This window comes from Mirounga leonina, unplaced genomic scaffold, assembly GCF_011800145.1.
Source record: "Mirounga leonina isolate KUSES-001 unplaced genomic scaffold, KU_Mleo_1.0 Mir_204, whole genome shotgun sequence".
NCBI lineage: Eukaryota > Metazoa > Chordata > Mammalia > Carnivora > Phocidae > Mirounga > Mirounga leonina.
Genome location: NW_023270513.1, coordinates 7499300 through 7524740, shown reverse-complemented (window position 1 = coordinate 7524740; position 25441 = coordinate 7499300). Strand labels below are relative to the sequence as shown.

At 36.3% G+C, this 25441-nt stretch overlaps 1 protein-coding gene across 1 annotated transcript in view; it reads left to right on the top strand.

Moving 5' to 3' along the window:
* The window catches only part of MAGT1 (magnesium transporter 1), a 58404-nt gene extending 33337 nt beyond the window's left edge, over positions 1-25067 (top strand). Inside the window, exons 4-10 of the mRNA XM_035028790.1 lie at positions 12075-12215; positions 12828-12968; positions 14039-14128; positions 14767-14830; positions 19937-20011; positions 22804-22894; positions 25010-25067. Of these exons, the coding sequence (XP_034884681.1) occupies positions 12075-12215; positions 12828-12968; positions 14039-14128; positions 14767-14830; positions 19937-20011; positions 22804-22894; positions 25010-25025 (618 nt within the window). The 3' untranslated portion in view covers positions 25026-25067. The remainder of the gene's footprint in view (positions 1-12074; positions 12216-12827; positions 12969-14038; positions 14129-14766; positions 14831-19936; positions 20012-22803; positions 22895-25009) is intronic.
* The last annotated feature ends 374 nt before the right edge of the window (positions 25068-25441 follow it).

Below are 25441 nucleotides of genomic sequence, written 5' to 3'. Positions count from 1 at the left end.
CAAAAGCTTATTTACCATTCGTACATCTTCTTTAATGAGATGTTTGTTAGGTCTTTGGCCCATTTTTTAATCAGCTCATTTGTTCTCTTACTGTTGAATTTTAAGAGTTATTTGCATATCTTAGAGAACAGTCATTTATCAGATGTGTGTATTGCACATTTTTTCTCTTTGTCTGTGGCTTGTCATCTCACTCTCTTGACTTTGTTTTTCACCAAGCAGAAGTTTTTGATTTTAAGGAAGTACTACTTACCAGTTATTTCTATCATGGATCAAGTCTTTGGTATTGTATCTAAAAGTCACTATATCCATGGTCATCTAGGTTTTCTCCTATGTTTCCTTCTAGGAGTTTTATATTTTTTCCTTTTACATTTAGGTCTGTGATCCATTTTGAATTAATTTTTGTGAAAAGTATAAGGTCTGTGTCTAGATTAGGTGGGTTATTTATTTATTTATTTTAGCTCATGGGTGTCCAGTTGTTTTAACACCATTTTTTGAAAAGACTTTCTTCATTTATTTTTATTTTTTAATTTATTTATTTTTAGAGAAGAGAGAGAGTGAGCAAGTGGGGAGAAGGGCAGAGGGAGGGAATCTTCAAGCAGTCTCCCCACTGAGTGTGGAACCTGACGTGGGGCTCAATCTCATGACCCATGAGATCATGACCTGAGCCAAAACCAAGAGTCCAATGCTTAACTGACTGAGCCACCAAGGCGCCCCCCTTTCTCCATTAATTGCCTTTTCTCTTTTGTCAATGATCAATTGACTATATTTATGTGGGTTATTTCTGGGTTTTCTGTTTGTGCCGTTGATATATTTGTCTGTTTTTTGGCCAATACCACACTCTTGATTACCATAGCTTGAACCTGGGTAGTGACAATTATCCAGTTTTGCTCTCCTTCAGTATTATGTTGGTTTTTCTGAGTCTTTTTCCTCTCCGTGTAAACATTAGAATGACTTTGTCAATATCCATAAAATTACTTGCTGGGATTTTGACTGGGCTGCATTGAAACTATAGATGAAGCTGGGAAGACATCATGACAGTATTGAGTCTTCCTATCCTTGAACATGAACTATCTCTCCATTTCACTAGTTCTTCTTTTTTTAATATTTTATTTATTTGTCAGAGAGAGAGAGAGAGAGCACAAGCAGGGGGAGTGGCAGGCAGAGTAGGCAGAGGGAGAAGCAGGCTCCCCGGTGAGCAAGGAGCCCAGTGCAGGACTCGATCCCAGGACCATGGGGTCATGACCTGAGCCCAAGGCAGCCACTTAACTGACTGAGCCACCCAGGCGTCCCTCGCCAATTCTTTGATATCTTTCATTGGAGTTTTGTTAGTTTTCCTCATATTGATCTTGTACTTATTTTGTTAAATTTATACTTAAATATTTCATTGGGGGGGATGCTAATGTCAGTGCTATTGTTTTTTATTTCAAATTTCTCTTGTTCAGTGCTGGTATGTATGAAAGCAATTGACTTTTGTATATTGAATTTGTATCCTGTCACCTTGGCATAATGGCTTCTTAGTTACAGGAGTTATTTTGGTTGATTCTTTTGGATCTTTTACATAGATAATCATGTCATCCATGAACAAAGACAGCTTTTTTTCCCTTCCTTCCCAATGTATATGCCTTTTATTTCCTTTTTATCTTATTGCATTAGCTAGAACTTCTAGGATGATATTGAAAAGGATTGGTGACAAAGGCCATTCTTGTACCTGATCTTAGTAGGAAACCTTGGAGTTTCTCATCATTAAGTATAATGTTAGCTGTAGGATTTTTTTTTTTTTTTTTTTAAGATTTTATTTATTTATTTGAGAGAGAGAGAATGAGATAGAGAGCATGAGAGGGAGGAGGGTCAGAGGGAGAAGCAGGCTCCCCGCCGAGCAGGGAGCCCGATGCGGGACTCGATCCCGGGACTCCAGGATCATGACCTGAGCCGAAGGCAGTCGCTTAACCGACTGAGCCACCCAGGCGCCCCTAGCTGTAGGATTTTTGTAGACATTCTTTATCAAGTTGAGGAAGCTCCCCTCTAATCCTAGTTTACTGAGAAATTTGATCATGGATAGGTTTGGATTTTGTCAAATGCTTTTCCTGTATCTATTGATAAGATAATGTGATTCTTTTTTTAGCCTATTGTTATGATAGATTGCATTAATTGATTTTTAAATTTTATTTTAATTCTAATACAGTTAACATACAGTGTTATATTAGTTTCAGGTGTACAGTATAGTGATTCAGCAATTCCATACATCATACAATGCTCACCACAAGTGTACTCCTTAATCCCCATCACCTGTTTCACCCATCCCCCCACCCACCTCCCCTTTGGCAACCATCAGTTTGTTCTCTACTGTTAAGAGTCTGTTTCTTGGTCTGTCTCTCTCTTTTTTCCTCTGCTTATTTGTTTTGTTTTTCAGATTCCACATATGACTGAATCATATCCTTCTCTGGCTGACTTATTTCACTTAGCATTATGCTCTCTAGCTCCATCCATGTCATTGCAAATGACAAGATTTCATACTTTTTTATGGCTGAATTATATTCCAATGCATACATATACCACATACATGTACTACACCTTCTTTATCCATTTGTCTATTGATGGATACTTAGGCTGTTTCTGTATCTTGGTTATTGTAAATAGTGCTGCTATAGACGTAGGGGTGCATGTATCCATTTGAATTAGTGTTTTTGTATTTTTTGGGTAAATACCCAGTAGTGCAATTACTGGATGATAGGGTAGTTCTATTTTTACCTTTTTGAGGAATATCCATACTGTTTTCCACAGTGGCTGCACCAGTTTGTACTCCCAATAACAGTGCAGGAGGGTTCCTTTTTCTCCACTTCCTCACCAACACTTGTTGTTTCTTTGCATTAATTGAGTTTTAATATTGAACCACCCTTGCATGCTTGGAATAAATCCTCATTGGTTGTGGTATATAATTATTTTTGTACATTAATGATTTAATTTGCTAATATTTTGTTTAGAATTTTTGCATCTGTGTTCATGAGAGACCTCAATCTATAGTTTTCTTATGTCTTTGTCTGTTTTGGGTATGAGGATAGTGCTGGCCTCGTAGATTGACCTGTGTGTATTCCCTCTGCTTTATCCTCTTTTTTTTAAAGATTTACTTACTTAATTTTAGAGAGAGAGCTGGGGGAGGGGCAAAGGGAGAGGGAGAGAGAGAATCCCAAGCAGACTCTCTCCCGAGCATGGAGCCCAAGACCGGGCTTGTTCTCACAACCCTGAGATCATGACCTGAGCCCAAATCAAGAGTTGGACACTTAACCAACTGAGCCACCCAGGCACACCCCCCAAGTCCACTTTCAAATAACACTATACCACTTCATGCGTTGTGTGAGTAACTTAAAAAAAATATTCCTAACTTCTGTCTCCCATCCCTTGTATCATTTCTGTCATTTATTTCATTTATATTTAAACATACATAAATGCATACACAATTGAATACATTGTTAGTATTATTTTGAATAAACTGTTATCTTTTAGGTAAATTTAGAATAAGAAAAATAGGGGCACCTGGCTGACTCAGTCAGTGGAGCATGCAGCTCTTGATCTCAGGATTATGAGTTCAAGCTCCACATTGGGTATAGAGATTACTTAAAAATAAAATCTTTTTTTTAAAGATTTTATTGATTTATTTGCGAGAGAGAATGAGAGAGAGAGCACATGAGAGGGGGGGAGGGTCAGAGGGAGAAGCAGACTCCCTGCCGAGCAGGGAGCCCGATGTGGGACTCGATCCCGGGACTCCAGGATCATGACCTGAGCCGAAGGCAGTCGCTTAACCAGCTGAGCCACCCAGGCACCCCTTTTTAGGTTTTTTATTTATTTATTTGACAGAGAGAGACACAGCGAAAGAGGGAACACAAGCTGGGGGAGTGGGAGAGGGAGAAGCAGGCTTCCCGTGGAGCAGGGAGCCTGATGTGGGGCTCTATCCCAGGACCCTGGGATCATGACCTGAGCCGAAGGCAGAAGCTTAACAACTGAGCCACCCAGGCGCCCCAAAAATAAAATCTTAAAAAGAAAAAGAAAAGCATTTATTTTATTTTCACTTATTTCTTCTTCAGTGCTCTCCCTTACTTTATGTGGATCTAAGTTTCCGACCTTTCTTATTTTCCTTGTCTCTAATGAACTTCTTTTAACATTTCTTGCATGAAATTCCCCTAGTTTTTGTTTGTCTGAGACAGTCTTTTTTTTTTTTTTTTAAAGATTTTTATTTATTTATTTGACAGAGAAAGACACAGCGAGAGAGGGAACACAAGCAGGGGGAGTGGGGAGGGAGAAGCAGGCTTCCCGCCGAGCAGGGAGCCTGATGCGGGGCTTGATCCCAGGACCCTGGGATCATGACCTGAGCTGAAGGCAGACACTTAACGACTGAGCCACCCAGGTGCCCCTGTCTGAGACAGTCTATTTCTCCTTCACTTTTGAAGAATAATTTCTCAGGGTGCAGAATTTTAAGTTGGTGGGTTTTTTTCTCTTCACACTTTAAATATTTCACTCTCTTCTTGCTTGCATGGTTTCTAAAGAGAAGTTGGAAGTAATTCTTACCTCTCTTCCTCTCTGAGTAAGATGTTTTATTCCTCTGGCTTCTTTCAGGGTTTTTTGTTTTTTTTTTTTTTAATCTATGACTTTCTATAGTTCAAAGATGATATGCCTGAGTATCTTTTTTTGGCATTTATTCTGCTTGATGTTCTTGGAGCTTCCTGAATCTATGGTGTGGAGTCAGATGTTAATTTGGGGAATTCTCAATCATTACTGTTTTAAATATTTCTTCTATTCCTTTCTCTCTTTTCCTTCTGGTATTCCCATTATGTGTATGTTACATCTTTTATAGTAGTTGACCTATAGTCCTTGGATATTCTGTTCTGTTCTTTTTAGTCTTTATTCTCTGCTTTTCAGTTTTTGAGGATTCTGTTAATATATCCTCTAGCTCAGAGATTTTTTTCCTCAGCCATGTCTAGTGTACTAATAAGCCCATCAAAGGCATTTTTATTTCTGTTACAGTGTTTTTCATTCCAGCATTTCTTTTTGGTTCTTTTTTTTTTTTTTAAAGATTTTATTTATTTATTTGAGAGAGAGAAAGAGAGAGAGAGAGAGAGAGCATGAGAGGGGGGAGGGTCAGAGGGAGAAGCAGACCCCCTGCTGAGCAGGGAGCCCGATGTGGGACTTGATCCTGGGACTCCAGGATCATGACCTGAGCTGAAGGCAGTCGCTTAACCAACTGAGCCACCCAGGCGCCCGTCTTTTTGGTTCTTTTTTAGGATTTCCATCTCTCTTTTTACAGTGCCCATTTGTATTTGCATGCTGTATAATTTATCCATTAGAGCCATTAGCATATTAACTATAGATTTAAAAAATTCCCTGTCTGGGGGCACCTGGGTGGCTCAGATGGTTAAGCAACTGCCTTCGGCTCAGGTCATGATCTTGGAGTCCCTGGATCGAGTCCCGCATCGGGCTCCCTGCTCAGCGAGGAGCCTGCTTCTCCCTCTAACCCTCCCCCGTCTCATGTACTCGCTCTCTCTCTCATTCTCACTCTCTCAAATAAATAAATAAATCTTTAAAAAAAAAAATTCCCTGTCTGATAATTCCAACATCCTTGTCATATCTAGTTTTGATACTTGCTCTGTGTCTTCAAATCATGTTTTTTTTTTACTTTTAGTATGCCTTGTAATTTTTTTTTCATAGCCAGACATGATGTACTGGTTAAAATGAACTTCTGTAAATTGGCCTTTAGTAATGTGGTGGGAAGGGGGTACGTTCTATGGTCCTATGATTAGGTCTCAGTCTTTTAGTGAGACTATACCCCTGGACTATGAACTTCACAAGAGTTTCTCAGCTTTTTCTCCCCCCTTAGGGGACAGGATAGCATCTTCTTTCATTTGAACTAATACAGTAGCCTTTCAACTGGTTCACTTACCACCATCCATATAGTACACTCTCCCTATTACCTCTATAACAGTTTCCAGGGGGTTTTTTGGAGAGTATTTTTTTAAGCTTTATTTATTCATTTAAGAGAGGGAGAGAGAACGTGCATGTGAGTTGGGGGAGGGGGCAGAGGGAGAGGGAGAGAATCTCCAGCAGACTCCCCACTGAGTGCAGAGCCTGACACAGGGCTCAATCCCAGGACCATGAGATTATGACCTGAGCTGAAATCAAGAGTCGGATGCTTAACCAACTGAACCACCCAGGCATCTCTCTATAGAGTATTAATAAGAATAATTGGGGAAAATTAAATTTGGGAACCTTGAGGGTAAACAAAATTAAATTTTATTTTTTACATCAGAGTATCATGATCTATGAAGGATCTGAGGGCTTTATTCTACTTATAAGCTAATGAGTTAGCCTGCTATGGTTTCATAGATACTGGCAGAAGAAATGATACTCCTGGGTCGGAGTTAAAGGACTATTATTCACAGCAACAACGGTATACAGAGTATCAGCACTTTCTTGCACCATTTCCCTAAGCCCCACTTTCCATAGGACGATGCAATGAAGGCCAGTGGTTTGCATTATGGGAGAGTATCTCCAAGCTTTGGGAAATCCTTCTATAAAGGGTTGTAAGCATGCATGCCCTTTGGTTTGGAGGAGGTATATTTCTATCTTCTAAGACTATACAAACACCCTTGAGAAAATCATCCAGAACAAAGGTAGTCAATTCCTCGGCATGCAGCATGTGCAGAAACACAAGAAACCTATGGAGAATTGTCTCCCAACACAGGACTTCTCATAGACTTTAACATGCTGGTATATGTTATCTTTCAAATCCAGTAGTGGGCTGTGATATGCAGAATTTCCCAAATTATTGGACTATTTAATGGAGGATTTTGCTTATATTCTATGGAACATACTTTTGAAAATAGTGGCATATAAAAAAAAAAAGAAAGAAAATAGTGGCATATAGACTAAAGCCAAAATTCCTTAGTTTTCCATTCATTCACTCTTTACTACAGACACGTAACCACCTTTCTAATATTTATATTACATCATACACTCTTATTTCAGCATCGTTGCTTGTTTCCTACAACATGAAGTATCCTTACTCCCTTTCTCTCCTCTCTTAAAATTCTACATACCTTTAAGCCTCATTTCAGATACTCCCTTGCAGCCTTTTCAGATCCTCTAGATGAAATGTGAATCATCCCTTTTCTTGTGTTGCCATACTATTTTCTTATATTTCTATTATACATGTATCCACATTCTACCTTATAGTAGAATTAGCCCTATAGTTATTTGACGGTTCCTCTTAGAATATAGTCACTTAATTAAGAGCAGAGTCAACATCCTGTAGCTGTCAGTGTTGAGTACATAATGGGTGTTCAGTAAATATCAAACAGCTTAATGTTCCCATTTTACAGTATGTCATTGTGCCAGTCATATTCCAGTCACAGCCCCATAAATCAAAACCAGTACATTTATAAAACATGCTACAACCCAAAAGATTAGTGCATTTAGCCTTTATTAGACCACAGGAAACAATTTCTAGAGTTTAAGAAATTGCTTTCTCGGGCACCTGGGTGGCTCAGTTGGTTGGGCGACTGCCTTCAGCTCGGGTCATGATCCTGGAGTCCCGGGATCGAGTCCGGCATCGGGCTCCCTGCTCAGCAGGGAGTCTGCTTCTCCCTCTGACCCTCCCCCCCCTCATGTGCTCTCTCTCTCTCTCAAATAAATAAATAAAATCTTTTTTAAAAAAAAAGAAAAGAAATTGCTTTCTCATTGTCTGTTATTCAAGTTGGGATTGTTTTAGAAATTAAAAACTAATTCCACTTATTTTAACAATATACACAAAGAATTTCTGTTAGTGATTTATAAAAATACAAAACTAGTTTTCTTCTACATCAAATAGCTTTTCATAATTGATTCCCATTTTAGAACTATATTTAGAGTTAGTTGTATAAGGATGGTAGTATGTCCATTTGTGGAAGAAATTCAAATCTTGGGACGCCTGGGTGGCTCAGTTGGTTAAGCGTCTGCCTTTGGCTCAGGTCATGATCCCAGGGTCCTGGGATCAAGTCCTGCATCAGGCTCCTTGCTCAGCGGGGAGCCTGCTTCTCCCTCTGCCTGCCGCTCCCCGTGCTTGTGCATGCGTGTGTGCATTCTCTCCCTCTCTCTCTTTCTCTCTCTCTCTCTCACAAATAAATCTTTAAAAAAAAAGAAATTAAAATCTTTCTCCAAATAGTAGTGTCATATGCCACAGTATATGTGGGAAAATATATATAACACGTAATGTGCTATCTTTGCCAACCTTAAATATAAAATTCACTAGTGTTGAGTACACTCATATTGTTGTGCAACCAATCTCCAGAACTCTTTTCATTTTGTAAAACTGAAACTCATTACACATTAAATAATTCCCCATTCCCCCTTCTCACAGCACCTGGCAACTACTATTCTACTTTCAGTCTCTATGAATTTGACTACTGTAAGTACCTCATATAAATGTAATTGTATGGGGCGCCTGGGTGACTCAGTCTGTTAAGAGTCTGTCTTCACCTCAGGTTGTGATCCTAGGGTCCTGGGATCGAGCCCCACATCGGGCTCCCTGCTCAGCGGGGAGCCTGCCTCTTCCTCTCCCTCTGCCTGCTGCTCCCCGTTTGTGCTCTCTCTTGCTCTCTCTCTGTCAAATAAATAATAAAATATTAAAAAAATAAATATAATTATACAATATTGGTCTTTTTGTGACATTTGTATTATGTCCTCAAAGTTTATCCATGTTGTAGCATGTGTCAGAATTTTTTTTTCTTTTTTGAGGCTGAATAATGTTCCATTGTATGTATATAGCACATTTTATTTATCCATTCATCTATTGATAGACACTTGAGTTGCTTCCATCTTTTGGCTATTGTGAGTAATGCTACTGTGAATGTAAGTGTACAAATATCTCTTGGAGACCCTGCTTTCAATCATTTTAGGTATATACACCCAGAGTTGAAATTCCTAGATCATGTAATAGTTCTATTTTTAGTTTTTTAAGGAACCTCCATCTTGTTTTCCGTAGTGGCTGCACCATTTCATACTCCAACCAACTGTACACACAGGGGTACCAGTTTCTTTACATCCTCATGTAAAGTTGTTTTGTTTTGTTTTGTTTGATAGTAGCCATTCTAATAGGAATAAGGTAGTATTTCATTACAGTTTTGATTTGTATTTTCCTAATGATTAGTGATGTAGAGCATCTTTTCATGTGCTTGTTGCCCAGTTTATCTCTTTTTGAGAAACATCTATTCACATCCCTGCCCAGTTTTTAGTCTGTTTAGGGTTTTTTGGTTGTTGTTGGGGTTTTTTTTGTTGTTGTTGTTGTTATATTGTGGATATTAACCCTTTATCAGATATATGATTTGGAGATATTTTCTCCCATTCCATAGATTGCCTTTTCACTCTGTTGATTGTATCTTTAGTCTACAAAATATTTTTAAAGGGCTGATTTGGTATAAAGTTGTTACACTAGTAATTATGAAAATACAAGTTACAAGAATGGTGATGTACAATATTTGCCCATTATATGAACTTTTGGTAAAAATATAGAGAAATAGATACCTTCCTAATTGATGGGTAGAAGTATAAATTGGTACAGCCACTTTGGAAAGCAAGTTGACTCTATCCATTTTAATTTAAAACATTTCTACCCTATGACCTAACAAGTCCATTTTTTGGAGAAAAACTCTCACCAGATATACAGGAAGATATATATGTGGCTGTTCATTGCAACATTATATTTATTTGGAAAAAACTAAAGTCCAGCAATAGCATAGTTACTTGGTAATCTATAAGAGTGAGGTTAATACACACACACACACACACACACACAAACACACACACTATCACGGATAGATCCCTCACACATGGCTGCATATAAAAAGCAATTTGTAGAATATTATAGTTAATATGATACCATTTGTGTTAAAGCAGACGCAAAGCAATATTGTGTTTTCTGTTAGTATACACACATGTATATGAATAAATTCAGAAGGGTCTAGAAATAATAGTGGCTGCTAGAATTGACTGCAGTTGGTCCTTATAATCCTGTAACTTTTTTTATTTCATAAGGGAAATGGATTCATATATTACCTAGATTTTTACACATTTTTTAAAAAATCCAAAAGTGGTATAGTTAAATATTGAAGATTTTGTCCTAAGGGCACCTGGCTGGCTCAGTTGGAAGAACATGAGACTTTTGATCTCAAGATCGTGAGTTCGAGCACTCCCACATTGGGTGTAGAGATTACATATACACATACATACATACAAATAAAAAAAAAAGATTTTGACCTAAAATTTGGGTAGCAGTTTGGTGGAGTGAACACGGTCCAGGGTCTGGTTCTTAGCTTTTCAGACTCAGAAATTGATTTTTTTTTTTTTTAAAGATTTTATTTATTTATTTGACAGAAAGAGACACAGCGAAAGAGGGAACACAAGCAGGGGGAGTGGGAGAGGGAGAAGTAGGCTTCCCGCTGAGCAGGGAGCCTGATGTGGGGCTCGATCCCAGGACCCTGGGATCACGACCTGAGCCGAAGGCAGACGCTTGACGACTGAGCCACCCAGGCGCCCCCAGAAATTGAATTTTTAACAATGTAGCCGGAATTTATCTAGTTCTGGAGACCTTGTGCACACTCACCAAACTAAAAATCTGTCAATGAATCGTGGATCACCACATCCAAAACTAATGATGTATTGTATGGTGACTAATGTAACATAACAAAATAAAATTAAAAAAAAAATCTGTGGACGTTGGTAACTAAAGGACTCAGCTATTAATTCATTAATTTGCCATATTATACTGCCAAGGAGACCAAAATAATCATATCCATTAATCACTATACCCTCCTTCCTTATGGGAAAGTCTAAAAAATTACTGTTAGAGGGTTCTATTGTGAGTATAGAATCAAAGCAAGGGAGTTGGATTGTTTTATTGTCTGATGTCCTTAAATTATAAATGTTTTATACAAGCTAATCTCCCTTATAGGGTTACCTGTTGAGGGGACCTGAATGTTTGCGTCTGTTGGTCAACATCTTTTCCCTGGACTTAGACTTTTTCTTTCCTACAAATACAGTTATATCGGGAAAGATATAATGCAGATGAGTCAGTTATGGTTTCTTTACCTAAATAATTCCAATGTTGTCTTCTTTAAGCATACCATGGTCACATAGAGAATGTGATGCTTATCAGTAAACATTTATGAAACTTTTAGAATTAACTATTTCTGCATATGACTATTTTGTATTCTTTTTTTTTTTTAAGATTTTATTTATTTATTTGACAGAGACAGCGAGAGAGGGAACACAAGCGGGGGGAGTGGGAGAGGGAGAAGCAGGCTTCCCGCTTAGCAGGGAGCCCCATGCGGGGCTCGATCCCAGGACCCTGGGATCATGACCTGAGGCGAAGGCAGATGCTCAATGACTGAGCCACCCAGGCGCCCCTTGTATTGGTTTTCACTGCAATTTTAGAGCGCTATCTTGTTTACTCCCGATTGAGAATGTACTCTATTTGGAGCTTACTTCAGCTACAAAAGGCAGTTTTAGTTCTTGCAAATGTATTTTTTTTACATAATTTCTGAACAGATTAAAATGTTTGTGATATGGGAGATTTTCCATTCTAAAGGAGTAGAGTGTACGTTTCTTAGCCAGGAATTAATATTTGGTCAGTAAAGTGTACTAATTAAGGTCACAGGCAGTCTTGGGTTTGAATCCTAACTCCACCATTTTTCATTTTCCTTAGGCAAATCACTTGACCTACCTAAATCTGGGCTTCCTCGTCTTTGTAAAATGCCTAAATTTCAAGGTCGTATTTGCTGTTAAGATTATTTTCTTTTTAAATCTTTTTTTTTTTTAAGATTTTATTTATTTATTTGACAGAGAGAGAGATAGCGAGAGAGGGAACACAAGCAGGGGGAGTGGGAGAGGGAGAAGCAGGCCTCCCGCGGAGCAGGGAGCCTGATGTGGGACTCGATCCCAGGACCCTGGGATCATGACCTGAGCCGAAGGCAGACGCTTAACGACTGAGCCACCCAGGCGCCCAAGATTATTTTCTTGATAACTTATATTTTCATGGACTTCTTTTTATTCAGCTAAACATGAATTCAGCTCCAACTTTCATCAACTTTCCTGCAAAAGGGAAACCCAAGCGAGGTGATACATATGAGTTGCAGGTGCGTGGTTTTTCAGCTGAACAGATTGCCCGGTGGATTGCTGACAGAACTGACGTCAATGTAAGTTTCCCTACCTTGTAGAAAGTTACTTTTCCATTATCCACTTCCAGTCTTAGTGGGAGGTCCTAATTGGTCTCATCCCCATATCACTGAGGTGGTAATGGTCTGGCAGCCCCTTCATAAATAGCATTTAATAGAATCATCCTGATGAAAGAGTGAAATTATAAAACATTTTCTATTACCTTATTGGATTCAGCATGGAAACCACTCTTTTGACCTTATTTATTAAGTCCATGGACTATCTAGTGATACTTTGCAAATAATTCTTAATCTAAAAGATGTTATGTTGTAGTTAAACAGAATATTGTACCTATCCCATCCCATTTTGGGATACATTGTAGACTATTTTGATTAGGATGAAAAGAAGTATGATTTTTCCTGAAAATATAACCACACTAATTTTTTGAAATTTTTGTTTAAATTCCAGTTAACATACAGTGAAATACTAGTTTCAGGTGTAAAATATAATGATTTAACATTTCCATATAACACCCGGTGCTCATCACAACAATAACCACACTAATTTTGATTGCTTTCATTTTGAATTAGTTTGACCTATATAATTAACAAGTAAATTCCATGCTTAAAACATTTTTCTTTCCTTTCCATTAGATTAGAGTAATTAGACCCCCAAATTATGCTGGTCCTCTTATGTTGGGATTGCTTTTAGCTGTTATTGGTGGACTTGTGTATCTTCGACGAAGCAATATGGAATTTCTCTTTAATAAAACTGGATGGGCTTTTGCAGCTTTGGTAAGTGAATTTTAGAACAAAAATTGTTTGCATATATACAATATTGTATGTCAAATATATATAAATTAAAAATTTTTATAAGCTTAAAATAAAAGACTAATAAGATGTATTTTAAATAACAGCATCCCTATATTTGATTTTTTTCAATAGAATTTACACATTTCTCAGGAGTACTGTCTTGTGTAAATGAAGACAAAAGTGTTTCAAATACTGATACAGTAAACTATTTAGGAGATAATTATTTAAAGAACTATGATAATTTGGGCGCCTGGGTGGCTCAGTTGGTTGAGCGACTGCCTTCAGCTCAGGTCATGATCCCAGGGTCCTGGGATCGAGTCCCACATCGGGCTCCCTGCTTGGCGGGAGGCCTGCTTCTCCCTCTCCCACTCCCCCTGCTTGTGTTCCCTCTCTCGCTGTGTCTCTCTGTCAAATAAATAAATAAAAATCTTTAAAAAAAAAAAAAAGAACTATGATAATTTAAATAATTCTGTATTTAGATAAGTAGTAAAAAAACAATGATTTTTAAATACTTTGAATGTAATAAATATATCTAGAAGGGTAACAACCTCAGAAAATAAACCACCTCAAAACTTTTTAAAAAATTGTTTGCATACAATATTGTATTGTTAGGTAGCATTTTGTTTTATTTCCTACCTGTGAGAGGGATTTTATATATTTTTATTTCATGCCTTAAAATCAGTTTGTTTCCTCCAATATCTTATTAGCATGGTCCGAGTTTGGAGGAACTTGTACTCCTTTTTTGTCCAACCTAAATGATAGAATGTCACCCCTAAGAAAATATGCAGTTCTTTTGAAAATATTCTCATAAAAGGCTCTTCAGTTTTCAATTTTTAAACATCTTTCAGCTTATTTATAGTTTTAAAATAGGGGTTTCCTTTTGGAGTATTATTGATTCTCATGAAATACAAGCCTTAGTCAAAAATTATTCATCTAAAAAATTTGTTCATGTATTACTTGAGCAGACATGCTTTTTCATAAACCTGTTAATCTGATCAGTATAGGAGCAGCTGCACCATGATATGAGTATTTCCTTAATTTTTGTTTCCTAGTGTTTTGTGCTTGCTATGACATCTGGTCAGATGTGGAACCATATAAGAGGACCACCATATGCTCATAAAAATCCGCACACAGGACATGTGGTAAGGGAAGTTCAGAATTTCTTTCCATTATATACCAAAGTTAACCTTAATAATTATTATCTTGTGACACCATTGCCGAGATGTGAAGGAACTAGGTTTAGTTTTGACTTTTCAATCTGTCTTGGATGATGAGCTTCAATTTCTGAAACGTGCTCTTAAAAGTGGAAAGTTCTTTATCCTTATCACATTTGGTGAGTCCTTCTGACTAAGCTGGCTAAGAATGAAAGTCAGCTTTCAACTAAATAGAGTTGAAATGCTCAAGTACTTGCACATCTCCTGTTTCTAGCCACTGTGCGAAGTATTATTAGATACAGTGATAACAAGAAAAACAATCTTTGTCTTCATGGAGTTTACATTATTGTACCTCATGGTCTTGTACACTGAAATATTAGGTTTCTCATATATTCTGTTGTTGAGAACATAGTATAAGTACAATGAAAAGACAAATGAATAATAAATAACACAGAAATAGTGTTTATTTTTGTCCAGTTTATTGATGAATGCCACAGACCCAATGCTTATATACATCAGGTGAATTAATAATTTCATAGGGCTCAAAAATAGCCCATTTTAGGATTAGAATACCAAAAGTTAATGTATATTTAAATACTTAATTTTGTCTTTTTTCCTCCCCCCAGAATTATATCCACGGAAGCAGCCAAGCCCAGTTTGTAGCTGAAACACACATCGTTCTTCTGTTTAGTATCCTCTTTTTATAATAAGTCCTTGGTGCTGCATTTTAATTTATCTATCTATATGTTTTTATTTATATTGCTCCTGTTTTCTGGATTGCAGGACTTCCTAAATCTGTGGGTCAGTACCCTTAATTCATTTTAGAAAATGTTTGGGCTACTGTCTCTTCAGGATTGTTTTTCTCCCATTTTCTCCATCTTCTCCATCCATGGCTTTCAACTGAGAGCCTGGTGTATGAACCTTGTCATTCTTTCTGGTAGAACCTGAACCTTAATCATGGTCTCGAGACCTTAACACTGGAGGACTACCAAAATTCTTCTCTCCTAAGCTTTGTCCTAACTTTGTGAATATAATTATATAAAACGTTTAGGATATTGGAATATTCTTACTTTTTCTTTCTGCCTAAAGGTTAAACATTACTTAAGGCTTCACATACATTTGGAGCAGATTGCAAGCCTATTGAAATACTGCATTTTTTTCCTTTCCAAGTTTTAATTTAGATTCCAGTTAGTTAACATACAATGTAAATTTAGTTTCAGGTGTAGAATTTAGTGATTCAACACTTAAATACAACACCCAGTGCTTATCACAAGTACCCTGCTTAATCCCCATCACCTATTTCACCCATCCCCTCACCCACCTCCCCTCTGGTAACCATCAGTTTGTTCTCTATAGTGAAGAGTCTGTTTCTTGGTTTACCTCTCTTCCCCTCCTCTGCTGCCATTTTTGTTTCTTAAATTCTGCACATGAGTGAAATCATATGGTATTTGTCTTTCTCTGACTGACTTATTTTGCTTGGCATAATAGTCTTTAGCTCCATCCACATCATTGCAAATGGCAAGGTTTCATTCTTTTTTATGGCTGAATAATATTCCATTGTATATATACTAATACTTCTTTATTCATTCATTAGTCAGTGGACATTTGGGCTCTTTGTGTAATTTGGCTATTGTTGCTATAAACATTGGGGTACATGTATCCTTTCGAATAAATATTTTTGTATCCTTTGGGTAAATACCTAGTAGTGCAATTGCTGCACCGTAGGGTAGTTCTATTTTTAATTTTTTGAGGACCTTCCATACTGTTTTCCAGAGTGGCTGCACCAGTTTGCATTCCCACCAACAGTGTAGGAGGGTTCCCTTTACTCCACATCCTCGCCAACATCTGTTGTTTCCCGTGTTGTTAATGGTAGCCATTCTGACTGGTGTGAGGTGATATCTCGTTGTAGCTTTAATGTACATTTCCCTGATGATGAGTGATGTTGAGCATCTTTTCATATGTCTGCTGGCCATCTGTGTCTTCTCTGGAAAAATGTCTGTTCATGTCTTCTGCCCATTTTTTAACTGGACTGTTTTTTTGGGGGTGTTGTGTTTTATAAGTTATTTATATATTTTGGATGCTAACCCTTTATCAGATATGTCATTTGCAAGTAGCTTCTCCACTCCATAAGTTGCCCTTTTTAAAAAAAGAGTTATTTATTTATTTTTAGAGAGAGAGTATGAGTGAAGGGGAGGGAGGGGGAGAGAGGGAGAGACAAAGAGAGAGAAAGAGGAAGACAAGCAGACTCCCTGCTGAGTGCAGAGCCTGATGTGGGGCTTGATCCCACAACTTTGAGATCATGACCTGAACAGAAATCAAGAGTTGGATGCTTAACTGACTGAGCCACCCAGCCACCCCCGTAGGTTGCCTTTTAATTTTGTTGATTGTTTCTTTCACTGTGCAGAAGCTTTTTTTCTTGATGAAGTCCCAGTAGTTTATTTTTGGAAATAAAGCATATCTTGTAAATTTGGTTAATTGGATACAAAATGGGAATTTTTTTCGGGGTGATATTTTTTCCCTTATTTTGTTTTTGCTTCTTTGGTAGTGGTTAGGAAGATTTGGGTGATACTTTCTGAGCAATTATTTTGCTAGTTGCTGTGAATGTATGATTTGTCTAAGGAGTTTATAGTATTGGGATAAACAAAGGTTTACAGGTTATAAGAAAGGCCCTAAATGCTGTGTATCACTAGGTGTGAGACAATGAATAAAGCTATTTAACTTTGTTAGGGGTAGGAAACTTTAGGGAAGACTAAAAATCCTTTTTTTTTTAGTGGTCACAAAGCCTAAAAACTCAAAACTCAAAAGTTACCATGTTAAAAAAAAAAGTTACCCTGTTAATAAGAACAATAGAATGAGACTACTACTAACTAGTAGTTACGAGTTTAGAAAATATCCACATATTTATCATTATTTTAATATTGTATAATTTAATACATGATTAATAAAGCAAACTATATGAGTTGCTTGGTCCACTAAGCAGCTTTTAAACTTGTATTTTAAACTTTTTATGTGAATTACTATATTCATGCAGAAATGTTCACAATTCATAAGTGCAGTGTACAGTTTGATAAATTTTCACAAAATGAACACAACTGTGTAACCACCCAGTTGATGAAATAAAACTTCACTCATATCCCAAAGCATCCCCAATCTCATCACCCCCTCCTGATTGCTACCTTCCTACCCAAAATTAACTACTCTCCTGACTCCTAACAATATGGATTAATTTTACTTATTTTTTAACTTTACACAGATGGAATTATACTTTAAATATATTTAAATTAAAAAAATAAAACAGATTAGAAAATTTTCACCCATGTTCTGAAACCCTAATATTAAAATCTAGGTTTATTTTTGCATATCCTCTTGCATTCTTTGCTTAGTTGTGTCTTTTTGGGGGGAAGCTCCTTTTTTTGTAGTTACAGACATTGTGTGCAGTTTGGTTTCCTAACATAAGCATTTTCTATATGGTTGTATGACCTTTATAGTTACAAAAGTTGCATGAGATTTACAGATAAATAAGAAAATATGGGCAAGGAAAAGGAAAAATAGTGATCATTCTTAATGTTTATATAATGGGTATATCATAATTCAATTATTCTTCTATTGTTGAATGTTGCAAAGAATGTTTACTTGGATATAAAAATAATTTGGTGGGACACTTGGGTGGCTCAGTCGGTTAATCATCTGCCTTCAGTTCAGGTCATGATTTCCTGGTCCTCTGATTAAGCCCCACATTGAGCTCCCTGCTGAGTAGGGAGCCTGCTTCTCCCTCTCTCCCACCCCTGCTCATGCTCTCGTTATCTCTCCCTCAAATAACTAAATAAAATCTTTTTAAAAAGTACCCTGTAACAAAAGCCTATAGAAATGATCAATCTTTACATGTATCTGGATATAAAGAACCTCGGTTAGAAAAAGTTGTCATTGGAGAAAACAACTTGTCTAAGCAACTAAAAGCATGATGAATGGGCATCATCCCTAAAAAGAGGCTATTGACAACAGTACAAGATGGTAGTGAAGGGATGAATAGACAAACTATAGGGCCAATTACAAATTCAGGCCTTATCCGAACACCTGTTTTTCGCTTTCTGCTTAATCATACCCACGTGTGGTAGCCTACAATGTGCATGTGTGTATGCATAATTGATTTGGGCATTTTTAACTGTTGTTTATGTTCACCAAACTGCAGGGTAAATCTCTTTTTTTTAAAGATTTTATTTATTTGACAGAGACATAGCGAGAGAGGGAACACAAGCAGGGGGAGTGGGACAGGGAGAAGCAGGCTTCCTGCAGAGCAGGGAGCCCGATGTGGGGCTCGATCCCAGGACCCTGTGATCATGACCTGAGCAGAAGGCAGACACTTAATGACTGAGCCACCCAGGTGCCCCTCTTTTCTACCAAAACATATGGTATTTGCTTTAAAATTCAACTTTGCTTATTTTAGCATTCAACCATGCCACGTGTATCCTATTTGCATGAGTAGGTATATTTTTGTATTTATGTAGTTTCCATAGTAAGGTGAATAAAAGTGAGGTGATGACATATAGGATTCTCTTTTTTTATTAGAATAGGACAAACTTAGGTAGTTGAGTAGTAATTTGCGCTTTAGAGGTTGATTGTTGAAATTCTGGAGAATTTTTGAGAAGTTATTTTTCAAATAAAAATGAGTTGCTGTTCTCTTCAAATGGTGCACAGTTCAAGTGTATTCATTTTTGGAGGGTGGTTAAATATGCAAAAAGGCTATTTAATGTCTTAAAATATATCAGAGCACCTGGGTGGCTCAGTCGGTTAAGCGTCCGACTCTTGATCTCAGCTCAGGTCTTGATCTCAGGGTTGTGAGTTCAAGCCCCCAAAAAACAAAACAAAATAAAATATATACAAGGTTGGAGCAATAGTTGCAAGCATGTCCAGGAAGGTTATTTCAAAATACATGTCAGGAAAACTCATACTTCATCTGTAAGTTATAGTGGGGTGGACATTTGTTTAAGATACTGATTTTTCATTTGTACAGATGAAGTAATTTTCCAACTTTAATATTTTTATTATACCTTCATAGTAAATAATTGTCATGCTGCATAGATACAAGATTCCCTATTTTATATTTTTAATCACCCATCTTTTTTATTAAAGTGAAATTCACCTAACATAAAATTAAGTATTTTAAAGAGAACAGTCCAGGGGCGCCTGGGTGGCTCAGTTGGTTAAGCGACTGCCTTCGGCTCAGGTCATGATCCTGGAGTCCCTGGATCGAGTCCCGCATCAGGCTCCCTGCTCAGTGGGGAGTCTGCTTCTCCCTCTGACCCTCCCCCCTCTCATGTACTCCCTCTCTCTCATTCTCTCTCTCTCTCAAATAAAAATAAATAAAATCTTTAAAAAAAAAGAGAGAACAGTCCAGTGACGTTTATTTTTATTTATTTATTTTTTAAAAATATTTATTTATTTGACAGAGAGAGAGGTTTGACAGAGAGAGAGTACAAGCAGGGGGAGCAGCAGAGGGAGGGGGAGAAGCAGGCTCCCCGCTGAGCAGGGAGCCCGATGCGGCGCTCGATCCCAGGACCCTGGGATCATGGCCTGAGCCGAAGGCAGACGCTTAACCAACTGAGCCACCCAGGCGCCCCTCCAGTGATGTTTAGTTTAATACATTCATAAGGATTCCTTACTTTAGTAACAGTTTTTTTTAAATTGAAAGTTGGAGATCTATATATTCATTGTAATTTTCTTCATGAAAGAGTAGGAATATTAAAGTGGTATGTCTTTTGTGTCTGTATGAATTTCTCCTTAAACAATTTTTCTAAGATGGTGGGGTTACCTTAGGGATGGTGCTGTTATGTGAAGCTGCTACATCTGACATGGATATTGGAAAGCGAAAAAGTAAGTTATATATTATGCCAAAATGTAACAATTCTACCTTCTTTTTTTAGAATATATATATATATTTTTTGTTGTTATGTTAGTCACCATACAGTACATCATTAGTTTTTGATGTAGTGTTCCATGATTCATTGTTTGTGCATAACACCCAGTGTTCCATGCAATACGTGCCCTCCTTAATACTACCTTTTTAATTTGATTTTTATTTTTTATTATTGAATTATAGTTGACATACAATGTTATATAACAGTTCTGTGTTTAACACAGGAAAAAAAATATCCTCTTCATCACTTCCCCCTCTTAGTTATATTATTTTACTACTTTATTATTTTAAAAGTAACATATACTTATTGTAAAAAATGGAGGAAATCAGAGTGTGAAACATTTGGGGGGAGAGTTACCCATTATTCCATCACTGAGAAGCTAAAAATTTTAATGTTTTAATATAGTTTCTTCCATTTGTAAAAACATATTTAAAACTGTATAAAATTTTGAATCTTGTACCCCCCTCTTTTAACTGGAGTTAAATAATTCACTAATATTTTCCTACACATAATTTTAAATTTGTACCCTATGCTGTAATTTAACCATTCTGATTCTGTTAAACATTTAAGGTTTTTTTCTAACTTCTATTATAATAAATATTTCCTTAGTGACTATTGTAGTATATTAAGCTTTATTCTCATTTCATGTTAATTCCCTAAGGTAGATTCCTAAAAGTAGAATGACTGTATAGTCCTCTGTATTAGTATTTTTAATCCCCTTGATGTTTTAAACTGATGATGCTAAATTGTTTCCTCAGATATTATGATAGTTTAGATTCCTACTAGTGGTATTTAAGAATGCTTGTTTAAAAAAAAAAAAAAACAAAAAAACACTTGTTTCACAGTAACTTTGTCAGCATTAGCTAAGCTCATTAAAAGTGTGTGTGTGTGTGTACTTGCTAATCAGATAAGGGGCAAATGTTACAGTATTTTGTACTTTGGTTATTAATGAAGTTGAATATTTTTCTAAATGTTTATCAGCTGTTGTGTTTTCCCTTCTATAAAAAGTCTTTTTGTCTTTTGCCATTTATCTATTATTCTTAGCACTTTTTCTCTTGGTTTGTATGGACTTTTTATATATTAAAATATTCACACATTGGTATTTGTTGCAAGTAAATGCTAACAATGTAATTTTATTTTACTTACATAAAATACGTTTAAGTCAGAGTTTTCCTTGTATGGCTAAAAAGGTAAATGTCATCGAATTAACCTAGCTAAGTATAGTCTACTTTTTCATTTGAAAAAAGATGATGAGATTGGATTTCAAATTTGGGGATTCTTATTTTGCTGAATTGAAATGAATTTTTGCATATTGCAAAAATAGAGCTAATGTATCAATTTTTTTATCCAGTCAATATACATCCTTTCATTACCTGACTTTTAAAAACTTGCCTATTTCAGTATTCATTATTGGGAAAAGGCCCTCTGGGTACTACACTGGTAGTATGAATTTAAATTATAAAACATCTTGGTGACATATATTAAAATAATCACAAATAATAATAACAAATACTTAAACATTTATTATGTACCAGAAACTGCCCTAAAGACTTTTAGATATATTATGTGAAAAAAGTAGAATACAAACATAAATACACTGATACTATATATATACACACATAGGTGTGTGCATGTGTGTATTTAATTAGATAAGAAAGACTTCTACAATGGTCATGTGTTAATACTCATTAAAAGATATATTTAACATTTACATTTTAGCCCCTAATTATATTATGTGAAATTTTAAGAAGGAAAAAGAATTGTTCCCTAAGTATAACAAGACTACAAGTTGTTTTTAGTCGGCCAGTAAGTATGTTTCTTTAGAACTTCCACTGCCATAGCACACATGCTTTCCCACATCCCCACCTCTATGCTTCTTAGCCAGTCTTAGTCTGAGGACTTGAAGAGCCTCAAGTTATGAGAATCATGGCTGAGCATTGTGGGGTCAGCATCCAGAGGTAAGATTGTTAACTGCTATGCTAAACCAGAGCATATGAGATTAATGGAGAGAGCTATGAATTTAGAACTAGGATTCGTGGTATTTTCACCTCATTATTCAAAGGAGGAATCCATGTTGAATGAGTTCCTTACATAGGCAGTGTAGTTACCTGTAAATGAATAAAGTACTTTCAAGTGAGGGTGTCACAATGATGTTGTTAGATGTCTTTAAAACAATATCAATACAATAAGGCCACGTTTAAGGCTTTAGAAGAAATTTAATAAGTGAGTGATTTTCTTGTCAGTAGTAGAATTTTCTAACACTAAATTCTTTTTTTGTTTAAAGATTTATTAGCATGAGCATGCTCACATGAGTGGAGGGAGGGGCAGAGGGAGAGGGAAAGAAGCAGGCTCTGCTGAGCATGGAGCCTGACTCGAGGCTCTATCTCACAATCCTGAGATCATGACCTGTGCTGAAATCAAAAGTCAGATGCTTAACCTGCTGAGCCACCTTTGCACCCCTCTAACACTAAATTCTTGACTGTGATGACTTTAAAGGAATTTATTATTTCATACAATTAAATTGCACAGGTGTATAAATGGAACTACTCTATTATATTGTAATGGGTCAAATTAATTGGGAAGGCAGAATCCTAAAGATTTAAGAATGGGCATGAAAATTTTTGGAAACTTGAGGTTTACCACTAAATTATGTCCCTTGCTTTTCACTCTTGGAAATGTGACTAAAATTTATGCCCTAGTTCTTTATTATACTTAACATGCTCATTTTACACTTTTGTTTTTCTGCAGTAATGTGTGTGGCTGGTATTGGACTTGTTGTATTGTTCTTCAGTTGGATGCTGTCTATTTTCAGATCTAAATATCATGGATATCCATATAGGTATGATTATTTTATACTATTATATAGTGATTACCTATACTTACAATGATTAGAGTTGATGTTGCTTTATAATATTTTTTTTTTGCTTTACCTCCAAACTATTCTAGCTTCTAAAGCAGACATAGACTTTAACTTAGGTATGTTGCATGTAAAAGTTAACTTAAGATAATTATGATATAGTGGACAATAGTCTGTGATTTCTCACGAACATCTTTGAGGGTTATTCTGACATCACCTAATTTAATCTAGAAATCTAAAAAACACTTAATGATTAGAATATTTATACCTTGTCTGCATACTCTACTTTCTCTTGAGCAAATTATTTTTTAATGTTTTTTAAAACTTCTCACACCTCTACTTTTCAGGGCTCTTTAGATGGCATAAACAGAACATTTGATTAGAATCCAGTTTATAGAGAGTATAGGAAAGAGTGTTTAAGAAGATCTAAATGTCTTGAAATGTTCATAGAGATCTCTAAGGCTCAGGGAAGAAATTACTGTCCTGGTCCTAAATTCTTGATTTTATTCTGTTAATAGCCTTGAGAAAGGTACCTACATAATGGGGGATGTTGTGAATTAGTTTTATAATATGAGTGCCAGGTACCATAATTCATGTTCTTTTTTTTTTTTTTAAAGATTTTATTTATTTATTTGACAGAGAGGTAGAGAGAGAACACAAGTAGGCAGAGGGAGAGGGAGAAGCAGGCTCCCCGCAGAGCGGGGAGCCCGATGCGGGACTTGATCCCAGGACCCTGGGATCATGACCTGAGCCTCAGGCAGCCGCTTAACCTACTGAGCCACCCAGGCACCCTCATGTTCTTTTAATACAACATTGTCTTGTTGTATAAAGGATTGTGAACAACTAAAGATAAACTATATCAAGTGATATTTTTGAGAGACAAGTTCATTCTTCATATTACCTTTAATGCATTTTTAGTAGATAAGTTTTTTAAACATTTCATTTACTTATTTAGAGAGAGAGAGAACATGCACACAACGGGAGGGGCAGAGGGAGAGAGAGAATCTCAAGCAGGCTCCATGCCCAGTGCAGAGCCTGACACGGGGCTGGATCTCATAATCCTGAGATGATGACCTGAGCCGAAATTGGACGCTTAACCAAATGAGCCATGGAGACGTCCCTTGAATAGACAGTTTTGAATAACTCCCTGGTTGATTCATTATATTGTGACATTCCTGGATGCCTTTTGATCAATGAACAACATAAATTAATCTTTTTGCATTTTTTTTCTTCCAAACTTAATTTTATTTCTTTTTAAGTTTTTACTTAAATTCTAGTTAGTTAACATATGGTGTAATACTAGTTTCAGGTGTACAATTTAGTGATTCAACACCTCCATACAGTACCCAGTGCTCATTACAAGTACACTCCTTAATTCCTGTCACCTATTTAACCCATCCCCCCACTCACCTCCATTCTGGTAACCCTCAGTTTGTTCTCTATAGTTAAGTCTTTTTCTTGGTCTATCTCTCTTTTTTTTCCTTTTGCTTGTTTTATTTCTTAAATTCCACATATGAGTGAAATCATATGGTATTTGTCTTTCTCCAACTGACTTATTTCACTTAGCAGAATACTCTCTGGCTCATCCATGTCATTGCAAATGGCAAGAATTCCTTCTTTTTTATGGCTGAATAATATTCTATTGTGTATGCATGCCACATCTTCTTTATCCATTCATCAGTTGATGGACACTTGGGCTGGCAAATGTAAATTAATTTAAGAACAAAACCTACCAGAACTTTGATTCTTGATTTATTCTTCTGTGTATTTATATTTTAAAATAATTTCTCCTCTATAGAATATTAACTGGGATGCAAGGGTAATCTTGCTGGGATTTCTATTGCTTATTTCATCACCATGGTTGATCGAATTATTAATCAGTGTCTCTCTTCATGAGATTTTTTAACAAGTTTATGTCTATTTCCTTCTCTCCTAAGACTATCTTGATATCTTGGTGTTTATCACTTTTTGTTATTAATACTAAAAGTTTATTATACATCCACCCAAATGGTCTTTTGTCTAAAGTCAAGATATTTATTAGAAGTAAGGCTTGTTGTTTTTTCAGAGACTAATAGATTCTTAATATTTTTGTTTCAGCTTTCTGATGAGTTAAAAAGGATCCCAGAGATATGTAGACACTGGAGTAATGGAAATTGAAAAATGAAAAGAGTGTGTGTGTTTGAAAAGAAGAATGAAATTTGTGTATTTTGTATTACCTCTTTTTTTCAAGTGATTTAAATAGTTAATCATTTAACCAAAGAAGATTTGTAGTGCCTTAACAAGCAATTTCTTGTCGAAATCATGAAGTATTTGGATACAGTTCTCGTCTTAACCTTCCCTTCCTGATGAACTAGTTAATTTAGTAGAATTAAGTACATTATAAAAATTTTATAACTACATTTTAATTAAAACAAGGTTCAGAACTGCTTTAGTTAACTATTGGCCATCTGATTTTATATTATCTTATCCAAAGGTAGGGGAAAAAAAGTCCTGACCAGGTGTTCCTACATAAGCCTATTACAGACAGAT